This window comes from Erinaceus europaeus, chromosome 7 (genome assembly GCF_950295315.1).
Source record: "Erinaceus europaeus chromosome 7, mEriEur2.1, whole genome shotgun sequence".
Taxonomy (NCBI): domain Eukaryota; kingdom Metazoa; phylum Chordata; class Mammalia; order Eulipotyphla; family Erinaceidae; genus Erinaceus; species Erinaceus europaeus.
This window is the reverse complement of record NC_080168.1, coordinates 107889198-107907555: the sequence shown is the minus strand read 5'-3', so window position 1 is coordinate 107907555 and position 18358 is coordinate 107889198. Positions and strand designations below refer to the sequence as shown.

The window sequence follows — 18358 nt, the reverse complement described above, 5'->3', positions numbered from 1 at the left end:
GCAGGCTTGGTGATGGTTGCTTCCTTCAACTGTTGCTTGTCTGAGAAGGTTTTGATGCTTCCATCTAGTCTGAATGACAGTCTAGCAGGATATAGTATTCTTGGCTGAAAGCCTTTCTCATTGAGCACTCGATAGATATCTTGCCATTCTCTTCTGGCCTGTAGTGTTTGTATGGGGAAGTCTGCTGCTAATCTTATGGGTTTTCCTTTGTAGGTGACTCTTTGTTTTTCTCTTGCAGCCTTGAGGATCCTTTCTTTATCCTTATTCCTTTCCAATCTAAGTATGACATGTCTTGGTGTCTTTAGGTCTGGGTTAATTCTGTTTGGGACCCTCTGGGCTTCTTGAATCTTTATGTCTTTGGTGTTGTCTAGACTAGAGAAATTTTCAGCTATTATGGCCTGGAGAACGCTTTCTTCCTCCCCTTCTCTTTCTTCCTCTGGTAAGCCAATAATGCGTATATTGTTTCTTTTGAAGTCATCCCATAGGACTCTGTTGTTGTTTTCAGCATCTCTTAATCTCTTTTTGAGATCTCTTACTTCTTCTTTAGTTGTCTCTAATTCATCCTCAATCTTGCTGATTCTGTCTTCAGCCTCATTGATTCTATTCTCTCTGCCCTCTACTGCTTTCTGGAGTTCATCTATTTTGTTGCCCTGCTCTGATACTGTTTTAGCTTGTTCAGCTAGTTGCCTTCTTAGCTCAGCAATTTCAGCTTTCAGCTCTCTAATAACCATGAGATAATTAGAATTTTCTTCCATATTCTCATTTGTTGTTCCTGCAGTTCTGATTACAATTTTTTCAAATTCTTTACTCACTCCTGTTATTATTTCCTTAGCTAATGTTTGGATGTTGAACTCGTTGTTTTGTGCTTTGCCCTCTGGAGGACTTTTAGCTGGACTCTTGTCCTGGTTCGAGTCTCCATTATTTTTTCTTGTTGTTTTAACCATTTTATATAAGTTAAGAGGTTTTTCAATCCCTGAGTTGGAGTTCAGTGGTGTAAAAGCCTTTTTTTTTTTTCCCCTGTAGGCTATGGTAGCCTGAGGGCTTTTAAACTATCAATAGGCTTCTTGGCTTAATGAATGACTCCTGACCAAGAGATAAAGCAGGGTGTGGCAGAGATAATTCAGTGGTTATGCAAAGAGACTTTCACAGCCCTTCAGCTATGCCACCGAGGTATAGGTCTTCTCCTGAGTTTCCCGGTTAGATCTCTGTCCCCTGGTGTCCCTCCCTGTTGCTGCTCCAGATTCTGAGGGTAGTAGCAATGGAGACTCAGAGTTGTACTTGGTGAGTCTCTGGGGAGTCCTTTCCTCCCTTCAGCTGTCCCCTTGTTGGTGGAGCAGACTGGAGGTGGTGTCTCCACTGACAAACTATCGAACTGTTAGCAGTCACTTAATCTCTCCTTAGGCCCCTCTCTCCTCTCTGTCACCAGCCACGCGTGTTTGTACTCACGGGTGATTTACTGGGTTCCTGTGGTCATTCTAGTCCTGTCTTGTTTCGGTCCGGGTGGTCTCCTTTGGTATTCCTAGTTGATCCGGGAGAGGAGAGGAGAGGAGAGAAAGCGATCTGCTGCTCGTAGCTCCGCCTCCGGAAGTCTCTGTTTTTTATTTTATTTTTGAGAGAGATGCAGAGAGAGACACAGAGAGAAACTCCAGAGCACTGCCCAGCTCTGGCTTATTGGTGGTTTGGGGGATTGAACCTGGGACTTTGGAACCTCAGGCATGAGAGTCTCTTTGCATACCCATTATGCTATTTACCCCCACAAAAGTCATAACAAATGTTTGTTGATTTAACTGGGGGAAGAAATGGAATCTGAGGAGGGTGAGTGTGCATGGAACCCTCTAGAGAGTTGCCCAGTGGAGCCAGGAAGTTGGCTTTCTCATCAGAGCCTCTGCTCTGCCTCCTCGCCCCGCACACATACTTGTTTGCGGGTACTTAGCTGTCCTTGCACTTGACAGTCATACTACCCTTCCAGATCTTGTACCTGGATACATCAGAGGTGCGTTTCCCCACCGTGCCTGGTACTGTGGATGCCTGGGACCAGGACAGTGAGAGCCCCCAGATGGGCAGCAGTGTGGACGCTCCCCCACGGCCCTGTCATACCACTCCTGAAAGTCACTTTGGGACCGAGGTGAGTCTCTAGCTGCAAAGTGCTAGCAGCCTTGTCAGTATGCAAAGCCTACTTCAGGCCAGTTCTGACAGGTTTCTTCCTCCCAAACTGACACCTGGTACCCCATTTGTCCTCCTCGTAGAATGTGCTTCGAATCCACATATTGGAGGCCCAGGACCTGATTGCCAAAGATCGTTTCTTAGGGGGACTGGTGAAGGGCAAATCAGACCCCTATGTCAAACTAAAGCTGGCAGGACGAACCTTCCGGAGCCGTGTTGTTCGGGAAGATCTCAATCCCCGCTGGAATGAGGTTTTTGAGGTCAGAATTGGAGCTCCCCCACCCCCCAAAGTCCTTAGCTACAATGGTAAAACAAAGGGAACAGCAAACTTCCGGGCTTCTGTTGACTGCATGTGGGAAACGGTAGTGATCTTTATTAAAAAAAAAGAAAAAGAAAAGAAAAGAAAGAAAGGAGTGAATCCCCTTTTGCCTGTACCCTTTTCTCCCACTAGGTGATTGTCACATCAATCCCAGGCCAAGCACTAGAGGTTGAAGTTTTTGACAAGGACCTGGATAAGGATGACTTTTTGGGCAGGTGAGAGGAGTGCAGACAGGCTGGGTCTGTAGGCCATGGGAGTTGAAACAAAGAATTGCTCAGACTATTTATCTCTTAACCTTAATCTTTCTCTTCTGCAGGTGTAAAGTGAGTCTTACCACCGTCCTAAACAGTGGCTTCCTTGATGAGGTGAGCATGGAATTTAAAGCAACAATCTCTCCTAATGTTTTTAAAAATTTTAATTGGGGGGTTACTGTTTTCAGTACAGTTGATCCTACATAGGTACAGCCCCTCATCTCCCCGTGATAGGTGTCTTGGTGTCAGGGGGACACTTGGTCTCCCATTATACATCAGGACCCAGATGTCCCTTTGTCTCATCCCTTCCCCTCCTTCCTTTTGCTTTGGTGCAATACACCTGACCACATCCAAGTCCCACCTTATGTTTTCCCTTACTGTTCTTTTTTTTTTTTTTTTTTTTTTTAAGATTTTGTTTATTTATTAATGAGAAAACTAGGAGGAGAGAGAGGAAGAACTAGATATCACTCTGGCCCATGTGCTGTCGGGGGTTGAACTTGGGGCCTCATGCTTGAGAGTCCAGTGCTTTATCCATTATGCCACCTCCTGGACCACTCTTATTGTTCTTTTTTAAGTTCCACCTATGAGTGAGATCATTTAGTAATAGTCCTTTTCTTTCTGGCTTATCTCATTCAACATGATCCCTTTGGGTTCTAACCAAGATATTACAAAGGAGATGACTTTTTTGTTTTTTTATTTTCCTGCCTCCAGGGTTATCGCTGGGGCTGGGCGCCTGCACTGCAAATCCACTGCTCCTGGAGGCCACTTTCTCCATTTTGTTGCCCTTGTTGTTATTGTTGCCATTACTGCTGGTGTTGTTGGACAGGACAGAGAGAAATGGAGAGAGGAGGGGGAGACAGAGAGGGGAGAGAAAGACAGACACCTGCAGACCTGCTTCACCGCCTGTGAAGCGACTCCCCTGCAGGTGGGGAACCGGACCTCATTGTTTTTTTGTTTTTTAATTTCTTTATTGGGGAATTAATGTTTAACACTCAACAGTAAATACAATAGTTTGTACATGCATAACATTCCCCAGTTTCCCATATAACAATACAGCCCCCACTAGGTCCTCTGTCATCCTTCTTGGACCTGTATTCTCCCCGCCCGTCCACCCCCACCCCAGAGTCTTTTACTTTGGTGCAATGACCTCATTGTTTTTAACAGTGACATTCATCCCAATCTTTTTATTTATTTAAAAAAAATTTTTTTATCCCTCCTAACCTTGACCCAAGTCCCATTCTCAGAGTCCCTCTGTCCCCACACCCTCAAGTTTTAACTCTGCCTATTTCCACAGTGGCTGACCCTGGAGGACGTCCCCTCTGGCCTCCTGCACTTACGTCTGGAATGTCTGACTCCCCGGCCCACTGCTGCTGAGCTAGAGGAGGTAAAGGAGCAGGGGGGACACTGGAGGGAGGGAGGCACCCAGATGGGTCAGAAGAAGCACTTTATCAGATCTCAAGGTATATGCCAGGCCCCAGGGTGTCAGTCACTTTACTCAAGCCCCAGTGTCTTCCCTCAGGTGCTGCAAGTGAACAGTCTGATCCAGACTCAGAAGAGTGCCGAGCTGGCAGCAGCCCTGCTGTCCATCTATCTGGAGAGGGCTGAGGACCTGCCGGTGAGATCTGCTTCCCAAGGCCCCTAGCTTTTCTCCATCTTCCTCAGGTTTGGAAGCACCTGGTATGTTTGGAACAGGAAATTCTAGATTCCTGTCTTCCCCATGGTGATGCTGGGGTGGGAAGATTTATCTGTCCCATGTCAGGGGGTTATCAATGATGGGGGGACATGGGTACCCTTTGGGAGTATATCTTCTTCTGACTAGGTCCAAACTTAACACAACCTTTAGCGTTTACTATATTTATTTTTCTAGCTCCGAAAAGGCACCAAAGCCCCCAACTCTTACGCTACTCTCACTGTGGGAGACACATCTCATAAAACTAAGGTATTGAGAATGGCTAGGAATGGGAGGGAAAGAATGAGAAGGGAAAAGAGGAGCAAGTGTATCAACTACTAATCATAACTCCTCATCTCCACCAGACTGTTCCCCAAACTTCAGCTCCTATATGGGATGAGAGTGCTTCCTTTCTCATCAGGAAACCACACACAGAGAGCTTGGAGTTACAGGTACTGGGAATTCATTCTAAAAACATTTTATAGATTCCTGTTACGGGTCAGGAATTGAACCAAGCACAAGATGCTTAGAGATTAAAAAAAACAAACAGGGGAGTCGGGTGATAGTGCAGCAGGTTAAGCACAGGTGGCGCAAAGCACAAGGACTAGCGTAGGGATCCCAGCTGGTTCTAGCTCCTGGCTCCCCACCTGCAGGGGAGTCGCTTCACAGGCAGTGAAGCAGGTCTGCAGGTGTTTGTCTTTCTCTCCTTCTCTCTGTCTTCCCCTCCTCTCTCCACGTCTCTCTGTCCTATCCAGCAACGACAACACCTTTACATAACCATTATGCTATCTACCCCCACCCATCATGACTTTTCTGACAACCATATATATATATTGTGTGTGTGAATAGAGACAGAAATTGAGAGGGGCAAGGGGAGATAAAGAGGGAAGGAGGGGGGAGTCGGGCGGTAGCACAGCGGGTTAACCCCACGTGGCGCCAAGTGCAAGGACCAGCATAAGGATCCCCACCTGCAGGGGAGTCACTTCACAGGCGGTGAAGCAGGTCTGCAGGTGTCTGCCTTTCTCTCCCTCTCTCTGTCTTCCCCATCTCTTTCCATTTCTCTCTGTCCTATCCAACAACAATGACAGCAATAAAAACAATAATAATAACTACAACAACGATAAAACAACCAGGGCAACAAAAGGGGAAAAAATAGCCTCCAGGAGCAGTGGATTCATGGTGCAGGCACTGAGTCCCAGCAATAACCCTGTAGACAAAAAAAAAAAAAAAAGAGGGAGGGAGGGAGGGGGAGAAAGAGAGAGACCTGGCAGTACAGTTTCACCACTTGTGAAACTTCCCCCCTTGCAGAGGGGTTGAGGGTTTGAACCATGGTCCTTGTTCACTGTAATGTGTGTGCTCAACCAGGTGCACCACTGCCTGATCCCCCTGAAATGAATTTTAAAATTAAACTTTAAAATAATTTAAAAACTCAGACTACCCAACAGATAGTTGAATTAAAAACCACCGTGGGGGGCAGCAAGATAGCTCACCTGGGACAGTGACTGCTCTACGTGTGTGTGACTGGTGGAAGCTGTAGTGCTGAGATGTCTCCCCACTCTCACCCCCTTTGTCTCTCACTTTATGTCTGGAAAAAAAAAGTTAAGGGGCAGGGGTAAATAGCATAATGGTTATACAAACAGACTCTTGTGCCTGAGGCCCCAAAGTCCCAGGTTCAATCCCCTTCATCACCATTAACCTGAGCTGAGCAGTGCTCTGGTAAAAATAAAAGGGGGAGTCAGGTGGTGACACACCTGGTTGAGTGCACATTTTACAGTGTACAAGGACCTGAGTTTTTTATTTTAGTTATTTTATTTTTGAAAGACAGGAAGACACACAGGGAAATACCAGAGCACTGCTCAGGTCTAGCTTATGGTGGTGCAGGGGACTGAACCTGGGACTTTGGAGCCTCAGGCATGTGGGTCTCTTTGCATAACCATTATGCCCCAAGGACCTGGGTTTGAGTCCCCAGTTCCCACCTGCAAGGGGAAAGCTTCACAAAGGGTGAAGCAGTGCTGCCGGTGTCTCTGTCTCTCTCTCCCCCTCTCTCTCACTCCCTTCCCTCTTGATTTCTGGCTGTCTCTATCCAATAAATAAAGATAATAATAATAATAAAGTTGTCCCGGAGCAGTGAAGCCTCAGCAGATAACAAAAGCAAACACACTATGGGGAGAGAATGAAGAGAATTCTAGCCCAAACTAGGTGGAAAGGCAGAAAGGCATCCTCAGATAAGTGTAAATAAACTCCAACAAGAAGAGAAGAGGAGAAAAATGCTTCAGGTGGAGAAAAGAACAGAAGAGAAAGAAGGCAAGTCTCAGATTTGAGAGGCAGGGAAGAGCAAGATTATAGGGGCTCTTAAATATTATGCTAAGAATGTGGACTTTATCCTCAGGGCGTAGAGAAAAGGTTAAAGGCATGAGAGGGTGACACACCTGGATTGCATTTTAGGGAGATCATGCTGATAGCAAGGTAAAGAGTGGCTGGTGAAGGATAGCACTGTGGGTGGCTAGATCACTAAGAGACTGTCAGAGTGACTGAAGCAAGAAAGGCCAAAGAGGGGCCAGGCAGTGGCATACTCAGATGAGAGACTGTGTGCAAGGATCCGGTTCAAACTCTCAATCCCCACCTGCAGGGGGAAGCTTCACAAGCTGTGAAACAAGTTCTTCATATGTGTGTCTCTCTCCCAATCTCCCCTACTCTCTTAATTTCTCTCTGTCCTAGCAAATAAAAGGGGAAAGTGACCATCAGTTATAGAGCTCCAGTGATCACCCTGGTGGCAATAATAAAAAGTAAAAAAGGAAGGAAGGAATGGAGGAAGGAAGGGAGGGAAGAAGGAAAGGGCTGGGCAGTAATGTACAACGCACAAGGTTTGAGCCCTCACCTCCCCACTTGCAGGGGGTTTGCTTCACAAGCAGTGAAGCAGGTGTCTCTCTGCCTCTCTAATCTCCCTCTCCTCTTTCAATTTCCCTCTGTCCTATCCAATAAAATAGGGGGGGAAATGGCTGCCCAAAAGGCAGATCCTTGGCCCTTTGTGCTCTCTTTGGCCCTCTCCCTCTGGTTGGTTTGGGGGTCATAGTAAACAACAGGTAGCAGCTGGAGGTATGTGAATGAGAGGTCTCAGGGAGTGTGTGAGGGTGAAAAGACAAGAAAGGATGTACGTGCTGGGCATCCCAACAATTAAAAGAAGAGCCCTTCTGGGAGTCCAGCGGTAACTCAGCAGGCTAAGTGCACGAGGCACAAAGCGCAAGGACCAGCTAAGGAGCCCAGTTTGAGCCCTCGGCTCCCCACCTGTAGGGGAGTCGCTTCACAGGCAGTGAACAGGTCAGCAGGTGTCTTTCTCTCCTCTCTGTCTTCACTTCCTTTCTATTTCTCTCTGTCCTATCCAACAATGACAACAAGAATAACAACTATGTGGTCCAGGAGGTGGCGCAGTGGCTAAGGCACTAGACTCAGGCATGAGGTCCCAAGTTGGATCCCCGGCAGCACATGTACCAACCAGAGTGATGGCTGGTTCTTTCTCTCCTCCTATCTTTCTCATGAATAAATAAATTCTTAAAAACAAAAAAGTGCAAAAAAAAAAAAAAGAATAATAACTACAATAACATTAAAAAAACAAGGGCAACAAAAGAGAAAATAAATAAATATAATAAATTTTTTTTTTTAAAAAAAGAGCCCTTTTAAGGGCCTAAAGTAGAAGCAGAGACGTGGAAAAGTTACCAGGAAAGAACTGGTACTGAAGCCAAAAGAAATATTTTAGTATTTAGATCACATTCCTTTTTATTTTATTTTTTTCCCCTTCCCCTACCAGAATTATTGCTGGGGCCTGGTGCCAACACTACAAATCCACTGCTCCCAGCATCCAATTTTTTCTTCTATTTTATGTGATAGGACAGAGAGAAATTAAGAGGGGAGGGAGATAAGAGGGCAAGAAAAATACCTATAACACTAGTTTCACCCTTGTGAAGCATTCCCCGCCCCCCGCCCCCTGGAGAGTGAGGGCTCAAACCCACATTCTTGCACATGGTAACGTGTGTGCTCCACCAGGTGCACCGCCGCCTGGCCCACAGGCACATTGCTTACAAGCTTCATATCCTGAGTCTGATTCCCCTTATCATTTGTTGAAGCAGTATGCTGATTGATCCCTCCCTCCTTCCCTCTCTCTCTCTCTCATATTAAGTAAACTTTTTTTTTTTAATTGGGCATCCTAAGAGATGGTATAGTGGATAAGACAGGGCACTGGGACTCTCTAGTATGAAGTCCTGAGTTTGATCCCTGGCATTGCATGTGCCAGAGTGATGCTCTGGTTAATTCTTCCTTTTTTATTTAAAAAATATTTCTTTTTGGGAGTCGGCGGTAGTGCAGCGGGTTAAGCACAGGTGGCACAAAGCACAAGGACCGGCATAAGGATCCCGGTTTGAGCCCCTGGCTCCCCACCTGCAGGGGAGTCGCTTCACAGGCGGTGAAGCAAGTCTGCAGGTGTCTGTCTTTCTCTCCCCCTCTCTGTCTTCCCCTCCTCTCTCCATTTCTCTCTGTCCTATCCAACAACAACAGCATCAAAAAACAAAACAAAACAGTAATAACTACAATAAAACAACAAGGGCAACAAAAGGGAATAAATAAATATTAAAAAATATATATTTCTTTTTAAAAAATATATTTCGGGGGTCGGGCGGTGGCGCAGTGGGTTAAGCGCATGTGGCGCTAAGCGCAAGGACCGGCGTAAGGATCCCGGTTCGAGCCCCCGGCTCCCCACCTGCAGGGGAGTCGCTTCACAAGCGGTGAAGCAGGTCTGCAGGTGTCTATCTTTCTCTTCCCCTCTGTGTCTTCCCCTTCTCTCTCCATTTCTCTCTGTTCTATCCAACAATGAACAGCATCAATAATGGCAATAATAATAACCACAAGGAGTCTACAACAACAAGGGGAAAAAAAAATGGCCTCCAGGAGCGGTGGATTCATGGTGCAGGCACCGAGCCCAACAATAACCCTGGAGGGGAAAAAAATTAAAAAAAAAAAAAAAATATATATATATATATATATATATATATATATATATATATATATATATATATTTCATGGGAGTCGGGTGGTAGCAAAGCAGGTTAAGCACATGTGGTGCAAAGCTCAAGGACTGGTGTAAGGATCCCGGTTCAAGCCCCCAGCTCCCCACCTGCAGGGGAGTCACTTTACAGGTCGTGAGGCAGGTCTGCAGGTGTCTGTCTTTCTCTCCCCATCTCTGTCTTTCCTTCCTCTCTCCATTTCTCTATCCTATCCAAAAATGATGAAATCAATAACAACAACAGTAATAACTACAACAATAAAACAAGGGCAACAAAAGGGAATAAATATATATATATATATATATATATATATATTATAACCAGAGCACTGTTCAGCTCTGGCTTATGGTGGTGTGGGGGATTGAACCTGGGACTTTGGAGCCTCAGGCATGAGAGTCTGTTTGTATAACCATTATGCTGTCTACCCTCCGCCCTAAAAAATATATTTAAAGTGGTCCAGGAGGTGGCACAGTGATAAAGCTTTGGACTTTCAAGCAGGAGGTTCTGAGTTCAATCCCCGGCAGCACATGTGCCAGAGTGATGTCTGATTCTTTCTCTCTCCTCCTATCTTTCTCATTAATAAATAAATAAAATATTTAAATATATGTATTTAAATATATATATATATATATATATATATTATTTTATTTTAGTGGGAAAGAGAGACAGAGACATCTTGAGAGAGAAGGAGACAGAGAGAGACCAGAACACTGATCAGCTCTGGCTTATTATGGCAGTACTGGGGACTGAACCTGGGACCTTAGCCTAAGGCATAAAAGTCTTTTGCATAACAATTATGCTGTCTCCCCATCCCACCCCCCTTTAAAAATGTTTATTATTATTCTTTGCCTCCAGGATCTCACTGGGGCTCCCTGTTGACACTACAAATCTACTACTACTGGCAAACATTTTTCCCCATTTTATTGGATGAGACAGAGAGAAATTGAGATAGGAGGGGAGATAGGGAGAGAGCAAGATAGATACCTGTAGACCATGCTTTTGCTGTTTGTGAAGCTTCCCTCCTGAAGGTAGAGATCTGGGGGCTCAAACCCAGATCTTTGCGTGGATCCTTAAGCTTCGTACTATGTGCAGTGTGCCACTGCTTGACCCTCAATTTATTCTTTTTTCTTTTTTTTTTTTTTTGCCTCCAGGGTTATTGCTGGGGCTCGGTGCCTGCACTACAAATCCACTATTCATGGAGGCCATTTTTCCCATTTTTCTGCCCTTGTTGTTACTGTTGGATAGGAAATAGAGAAATGGAGAAAGGAGCGGAAGACAGAATGGTAGAGAAAAATAGACACCTGCAGACCCGCTTCACCTCTTGTAAAGTGGCAATAACCCTCCACCCCCAAAAGGTGGGGAGGGAGGACTCGAACTGGGATCCTTGCACTTAACCCACTGCACTACTGCCCGGCTCCCCAATTTATTTTTTAAAAATATTTATTTATTTTCCCTTTTGTTGCCCTTGTTGTTTTTTTATTGTTTTAGTTATTGTTATTATTGTTATTGATGTTGTTTTTGTTAGATAGGACAGAGAAATGGAGAGAGGAGGGGAAGACAGGGAGGGAGAGAGAAAGACAGACACCTGCAGACCTGCTTCACTGCCTGTGAAGCGACTCCCCTGCAGGTGGGGAGCCAGGGGCTCATTCCTTAAGCCGTCCTTGCGCTTGGCGTCATGTGCACTTAACCCACTGTGCTACAGCCTAATTCCCAAATCTTTTCTTTCTTTTTTTTTTTTTTTTAAGTCTAAAAAGCAGGAGGGCCAGAGGGAGCCCACAGGGTAGACATTATGTCCCACATTAGGAAGTGCCAAATTCAGACCCCCCCACACTGCATATGCCAGAGTGGTGCCCTGGCGCATTCTCTCTGTGTCTCTTTCATCAAAGAAAGAAAGCAAACTTGGGTCAGTAAGATAGCTCATCTTGGAGGGTGCCTGTTTTGCCATGTATTTGTGACCCAGATTCAAGACCACACTACATTATGCAGGAATACTCTAGCACTGGGGGGAAGTATCAGTGCTATGGTATTTTATCTATCTATCTATCTATCTGATCCAATAATTTCTGGATAAATTTGCCTTTTGATTACAATGTCATTGCTCTGCAGGTTCGAGGTGAGGGGACTGGCACACTAGGCTCACTATCCCTGCCTCTCTCAGAGCTCCTAGAGGCTGACCAGCTCTGCCTGGACCGCTGGTTCACACTCCACAATGGTCAAGGGCAGGTGCTACTGAGAGCACAGCTGGGGGTGAGTGCCAGGAGGTGGTGGGCAGGAGGGAGGGAGGGCGTGAACAGAGGGCCACATCCTAGGAGCAAGGGGACTCTGCACGGCTCACAGCTGTCTTGCCCACCTAGATCCTGGTGTCCCAGCACTCGGGAGTGGAAGCACATAGCCACACTTATAGCCACAGCTCCTCCCCTCTGAGTGAAGAACCAGAGGCCTGGGGGGGCCTCCCTCATATCACCTCCTCAGCCCCGGAGCTCCGACAACGCCTAACACATGGTGACAGGTACAGGGCTGAGACAGAATGATGGGATGCAGTCAGGGGTAGCAAGGGTGAGCTACGGGTCTGCTAGGCACTGCCTTCTCCCCACAGCCCCCCTGAGGCTGCGGCAGGGCCTCTGGGCCAGGTGAAGCTGACTGTTTGGTACTACAGCGAAGAGCGAAAGCTGGTCAGCATTGTCCACAGTTGCCGGTGAGACCCCATCTGTCCCGACCCCTAGCTTCCTCTCTCTCTCTCCTCTCCTCTCTCTCTCTCTCTCCCTCTCCCTTTGGTTTCCTTGTTACCTCCATCCTGTTACAGGGCTCTTCGACAAAATGGACGCGATCCCCCTGATCCCTACGTGTCACTGTTGCTACTACCGGACAAGAACCGGGCCACCAAGAGGAAGACCTCGCAGAAGAAGAGGACCCTAACTCCTGAATTCAACGAACGGTCAGTCAGTGGACATTCAGCTGGAAAGCCAGCAGGCTGGGGAGAAGCCCTGCCTCTGAGACTCAGTCCATCTGCAGGTTCGAGTGGGAACTGCCCCTGGAGGAGGCCCTCCGGCGAAAGCTGGATGTGTCTGTGAAGTCTAGTTCCTCCTTCATGTCAAGAGAGCGTGAGCTGCTGGGGAAGGTGAGTCAGTAGAATGGGCTTGGAAGAGATCAGAGAGAATTTGCTAGCATCACACCCCAGGTGACCTGGTCACTTCTACACTTAATTGGGACCAGACGTGTGTAATCTAGTGGCTGTGTACTACTGCATAGCTTCACATGTTCTCTCTTTTTCCCTCTTTATCTCTGACTTTTTCCCTCTTTATTTCCCCATTTCCTCTCAGTTTCTCTCTCTCTCTGTTCTTTCAAGGAAAAAAGGAAGACAGCCACTGGGAGTGGTGGATTTGTCATGCAGGCAATAACCCTGGTGGCAATAAAAAAATAATAAGGGTGGGGGTAGATAGCATAATGGTTATACAAAGAGTCTCTCATGCCTGAGGCTCCAAAGTCCCTGGCTCAGTCCCCCCGCATACCACCTACCACCATAAAGTCATAGCTCTGGTGTAGAAAAAAAGAAAGAATTATGAGGGCCGGGTGGTGGCACACCTGGTTAAGTGCACATTGTATATGTGGAAGAACCTGGGTTCAAGCCCCCTCTTCCCACTTGCAACAGGGACACTTCACAAGCTGTGAAGCAGGTCTGCAAGGTGTCTTATCTGTCTCTGCCTCTCTATCTGGCTCTCCCCTCTCAATTTCTCTCTGTTTTATCAAATGAACAGAAAAACAAAGGATGAGCCAGGTGGTGGTGGCGCACCTGGTTGACTCCCAAACTTTATCAAGTGAACCACCTCCTGGGCCACAGTAAGGAATGTGTCAGCTAGCCGCCTATCTAATTCTTATTGCCACCAGGGTTATTGCTGGGGCTCTGTGCCAGCAATTTGTAAAATCCACTACACCCAGCAGCCATTTTTTCTTCTCTTCTATTTCATTTGATAAGACAGAGATAAATTGAGAGGGGGAAGGGGAATTGAGGGGAGGGGAGAGGAAGATAGACATCTGCAGACCTGCTTCACCGCTTGCAAACATTTGCCCCTCCAGATGAGGAGTGGGAGCTCAAACTCCGGTCCTGGCACACGGCAATGTGTGTGCTCATCTGGGTGCACCACTGCCTGGCCCCCACAATTTTTAGAAATATTAATTTTGGGGCAGGGATAGATAGCATAATGGTTATGCAAAGAGACTATCATGCCTGAGGCTCCAACGTCCCAGGTTCAATCTCCCGCACCACCATATAAGCCAGAGCTGCTTAGTGCTCTGGTAAAATAATAATAATAATAATAAAATAAAACAATACTAATTTCCCCTATGATCCTCCAACACAGGTGCAACTGGACCTAGCTGAGAAAGACCTTTCCCAGGGTGCGGCCGAGTGGTAAGTGTCTAATGGGCTGGGGATGAACCTGGGTGTTTAAGCAGAAGAGATTCCAATCACGGGAAGGGAAAAAAGATGTGATTGAAGCTGAAAACTATTGATTCTCTGAAGTATACAAAATCCATGGGCCATGTCTCCTTTATAAGAGGACAAAGCATCATCTCTATCCCTCTCCCCCTGTTCTCACAGGCATGACCTCATGGATGACAAGGACAAGGGCAGCTCCTAAGACCCAGGATCACCAGACGAATTGCTGGCTTATTGCCTTCCTCATGCTGCATCATCGCCTCTGTGATGAGCCAAAAGCTGGGCCAGGGGAGACTCTGTACTCCTAGGTCCTCTTACCTCCCAGGTCCTACTAGGGCCTTTGCCTGACCAAAGAGGAGGACCTTCTGTCGCCCTCAACTGCATGGCCTTTATCCTCCTGGGCGGGATCAGGGCTGGCTATTTCCTGCTCTGCCTGCACACTGTTGTCCTTCCCTTCCAAGTCCTCAGGGCCTTCAGTACCCGTGCCTGGCCACTGGTAGCACTAGTAGTGGCCTTAGCTTATGCCAAATGCTTTTAGAAATATAAAAGGTTGTCTGTTTGTTAGGCATCACCGGGTCCTCACACATGCACGATCTCACTGCTCTGGGCCAACATTTTCATTCAAATAGAGAGAGAGGGTTCGAGAGAGAGATACCACAGCACCCAAGTTTCCCTCAAGGCCATACCATTCTCCCTCCTTCTGTTCCCTGCACTCAGACTGGCTATATGCACAGTAAGGAGGTGCCCTAAACAATGAGCTATGCTCCAGACCTACTTTTCTTCTGTTTGCCATCAGGCTTATTGCTAGGTTCGTACCTGCAGACTCTACCACTCCCAGTAGTCTCTCTCTCTCTCTCTCTCTCTCTCTGTCTTCAAACTTTCTAGATAGAGGGTGAGAGAGGGAGAGAGGAGAGACACCACAGCACCAATCTACCACTTGTGAAACTTTTCCCCTGCAGGTGCCCCCATGTGGTGGCCCAGGACTCAAAACCAGGTCCTTGTACATGGTAACATGTATGTTCTACTGGCCGAGCCATCTGCCAGATCACTCCCTCTGCTCTTTTCATTTGATTTGAATGGCCAGCTTCTCTACTGAGAATAGTCGGGAGGGAAAGTAAGAAGATAAAGTGGCCACCCAAGCTGTGAGTCTCTTGTATTGCATGTAGCAAATATGCAGCCACCCCTGTTCATTTCTGTCCCCGTTTCCTCAAGCCTGTCCTAAAAAGTACACCTGCTGTGGTGACCGGGGGCCATCTTTTGATTCATTCTGGAAATTGGAAACCAAGCCTTCAAGTAACAGACCAGTCTTGGGAAGTCTAGCTGGTGCCCTGCAGAGGTTTAAAAGAATTTGGAAAAGGTGGGCCAATTTTTTAGGCTGTTGACTGACTGATTTGAATAGAATCTTAATTTTGCACCAACTCTGCCAATTCACTGTATCTTACATTAAATACTATACTAAACCCAGCTGTGTCTCTTTACCTTAAGGAGAGGGAATCTAGCCTACTCATTATTCAATTCATTAATCATGTCAGTTTAATTAGTGCTTGGGGGGCTGGGCAGTGGTGCACCTGGTTAATTGCAAATATTACCAAGTGTAAGGACCTGGGTTCCAGCCCCACTCCCTACCTGCAGGGGGTCCACTTTATGAGCAGTGAAGCAGGTCTGCAGTTGTCTTTCCCCTGTCCTCTCTCAGTTTCAGTATCTAATAAGAATTAGGAAAAAAAGGGAGTCGGGCGGTAGCGCAGTGGGTTAAGTGCACGTGGCGCAAAGCACAAGGACCAGCATAAGGATCCCGGTTTGAGCCCCCAGCTTCCCACCTGCAGGGGAGTCGCTTCACAGACAGTGAAGCAGGTCTGCAGGTGTCTATCTTTCTCCCCCCCCATCTGTCTTCCCCTCCTCTCCATTTCTCTCTGTCCTATCCAACAACAATGATATCAATAATAACTACAACAATAAAAAACAAGGGCAACAAAAGGAAATAAATATTTTTTAAAAAGAATTAGAAAAAAGACAAAAAAATGACTGCTGGGAGCAGTGGATTCATAGTGTTAGCACGGAGCCCCAGCAATAACCCCGGTGGCAGCAGTAGTAGTAGTAGTAGTGATAATTACTGATTGGAATCTGCTGTCATTGCACCCATCAAGGATATTGGTTCTCAGCAGGGGTAGATAGCATAAGGGTTATGCAAAGAGAATCTCATGCCTCAATCCTCCTACACCACCACAAACCAGAGTTGAGCAGTGCTCTGGTAGAAAGAAAGGAAGAAGAAAAAAAGAATATTGGTTCTATTGAGGATGGTCAAGGAATCTGTGAATTGGATGCTGTTGGTTCTCTGGTGAGAATCATTCTTGGTCACTTCTAGCGTTTGCCCTTCTTCCATAGCCAGTCAACAGCGTCAGGTTGAGCCTGATGTAAAGTTTCGAGACCTCCTTTGAATCTGGAGAGGTGGCAGTCGTTGACTATGTGGGTCATAGTCTGTCTGGAGCCGCAGGGGCAGTTCGGGTCGTCTCTGGCTCCCCAGCGATGGAACATAGCGGCGCACCGGCCATGGCCTGTTCCATAGCGATTGAGGAGGGCCCAATCATAACGTGCTAGGTCAAAGCCGGGTTGACGCTCGCAGGGGTCTGTGATGAGGTGTTTGTTCTTTACCTCAGCTGACTGCCAATTCTGTTTCCAAGAGTCTGGAACAGAGAAGTTCAGTGTAGGCATAGGGGACCAGATTGGGTGACGAGACGTCAAGCATTGGACAGGGTGGGTGAAGATATCCGCGTATATTGGCAGGTCCGGTCGAGCGTAGACATGGGAAATGAACTTAGATGATGCCGCATCCCGACGAATATCTGGCGGGGCGATGTTGCTAAGAACTGGCAGCCATGGAACCGGGGTGGAACGGATGGTTCCAGAAATGATCCTCATGGAGGAATATAATTTGGAATCGACCAAGTGGACATGGGGGCTACGGAACCATACTGGGGCACAGTATTCTGCAGTGGAATAGCATAATGCCAGAGAGGATGATCGTAGTGTGGAAGCGCTCGCGCCCCATGAGGAGCTGGCCAGTCTTGCAATGATGTGATTCCTCGCACCCACCTTTGCTGCAGTTTTTATGAGATGTTTGTGAAATGACACTAAGAAAATGTGTTGGGAGTCGGGCGGTAGCACAGTGGATTAAGCACAGGCGGCGCAAAGTGCAAGGACCAGAGTAAGGATCCCAGTTTGAGCCCCCAGCTCCCCACCTGCAGGGGAGTCGCTTTACAAGTGGTGAAGCAGGTCTGCAGGTGTCTTTCTCTCCCCCTCTCTGTCTTCCCCTCCTCTCTCCACTTCTCTCTGTCCTTTCCAACAATGACATCAACAATAACTACAACAATAAAATAACAAGGGGCAACAAAAGGGAATAAATATTTTTAAAATACTAAAAGAAAAAGAAAATGTGTTATCCGGGGGCTGAGCAGTGGTGTACCCCGTTAAGCACACATAGTACAATGCACAAGGACCCACAAAAGGACCTGGGTTTGAGCCCCCTCCCCACCTGCAGCAGGGATGCGTCACAGCAGTGAAGCAGGCCTGCAGGTGTCTATCTTTCTCTCTTCCTATCTCCCTCCACCCCCCCCCAAAAAAAAAAGAAAAGAAAATGCTGCCAGGAGCAGTGGACTTGTAGTACTATCACCAAGCTCTGGAAGAAGGAAGAACGAAAGAAAAGAAGGAAGGAAGGAAAGGAGGGGCTGGCTGGTGGTGCACCTGGCTGAGCACACTTGTTACAATGCTCAAGGATCCAGGTTTGAGCCCCTGTCCCCACCTGCAGTGGGAAAGCTTTGCAAGTGGTGAAGCAAGGCTGCAGGTGTCTCTGTCTCTCCCTCTATCAGCCTGTCCCACTTGATTTCTGGCTGTCTCTATTAAATAAAGATAATTAAAAAATTTTTAATTCTTAAAAAAATTTAAAAAGGGGCAGGGGTAGATAGCATAATGGTTATGCAAAGTGCCAGGTTCAATCCCCTGCACCACCATGAACCAGTGCTGAGCAGTGCTCTGGTAAAAAAAAGAAAATCATGTTAGGGCTGGGTGGTTACATACTGCTTTCAGTGTAGTGCGAAGCGCAAGGACTGGCACAAGGATCCCAGTTGGAGCCCCCGGCTCCCCACCTGTAGGAGGATTGCTTTGAAAGGTGAAGCATTCCTGCTGCAGCTGGGGAGTGGGTCTGAAACTCAAGCCCTCGTGTGGGTCCTTACACAAGGTACTGGGTGAGCCACTCCCTGGCCCCCATAGAGCACACTCTTTACCATGTATGAAGATCTGGGTTTGGGGTGGGGGTAGATTGCATAATGGTTATGTTAATCAACTCTCATGCCGGAGGCTGGCTCCAAAGTCTCAAGTCAATCCCCTACACCACCATAAACCACAGCTGAATAGTGCTCTGCTTAAAAAACAAAAAGATTGGGAGTCAGGCGGTAGAGCAGCGGATTAAGCACA

General features: G+C 47.0%; 1 protein-coding gene across 1 annotated transcript in view; it reads left to right on the top strand.

Annotated features, from left to right (window-relative positions):
* ESYT1 (extended synaptotagmin 1) overlaps positions 1–15355 on the top strand; it is a 29052-nt gene extending 13697 nt beyond the window's left edge. The window contains exons 17-31 of the mRNA XM_060195165.1: positions 1970–2125; positions 2247–2423; positions 2615–2697; positions 2799–2847; positions 4028–4117; positions 4253–4348; positions 4601–4672; positions 4768–4854; positions 11563–11703; positions 11811–11965; positions 12053–12151; positions 12260–12391; positions 12469–12574; positions 13815–13864; positions 14054–15355. Coding sequence (XP_060051148.1) covers positions 1970–2125; positions 2247–2423; positions 2615–2697; positions 2799–2847; positions 4028–4117; positions 4253–4348; positions 4601–4672; positions 4768–4854; positions 11563–11703; positions 11811–11965; positions 12053–12151; positions 12260–12391; positions 12469–12574; positions 13815–13864; positions 14054–14093 — 1533 coding nt within the window. The 3' untranslated portion in view covers positions 14094–15355. The remainder of the gene's footprint in view (positions 1–1969; positions 2126–2246; positions 2424–2614; positions 2698–2798; positions 2848–4027; positions 4118–4252; positions 4349–4600; positions 4673–4767; positions 4855–11562; positions 11704–11810; positions 11966–12052; positions 12152–12259; positions 12392–12468; positions 12575–13814; positions 13865–14053) is intronic.
* Positions 15356–18358: the final 3003 nt, after the last annotated feature.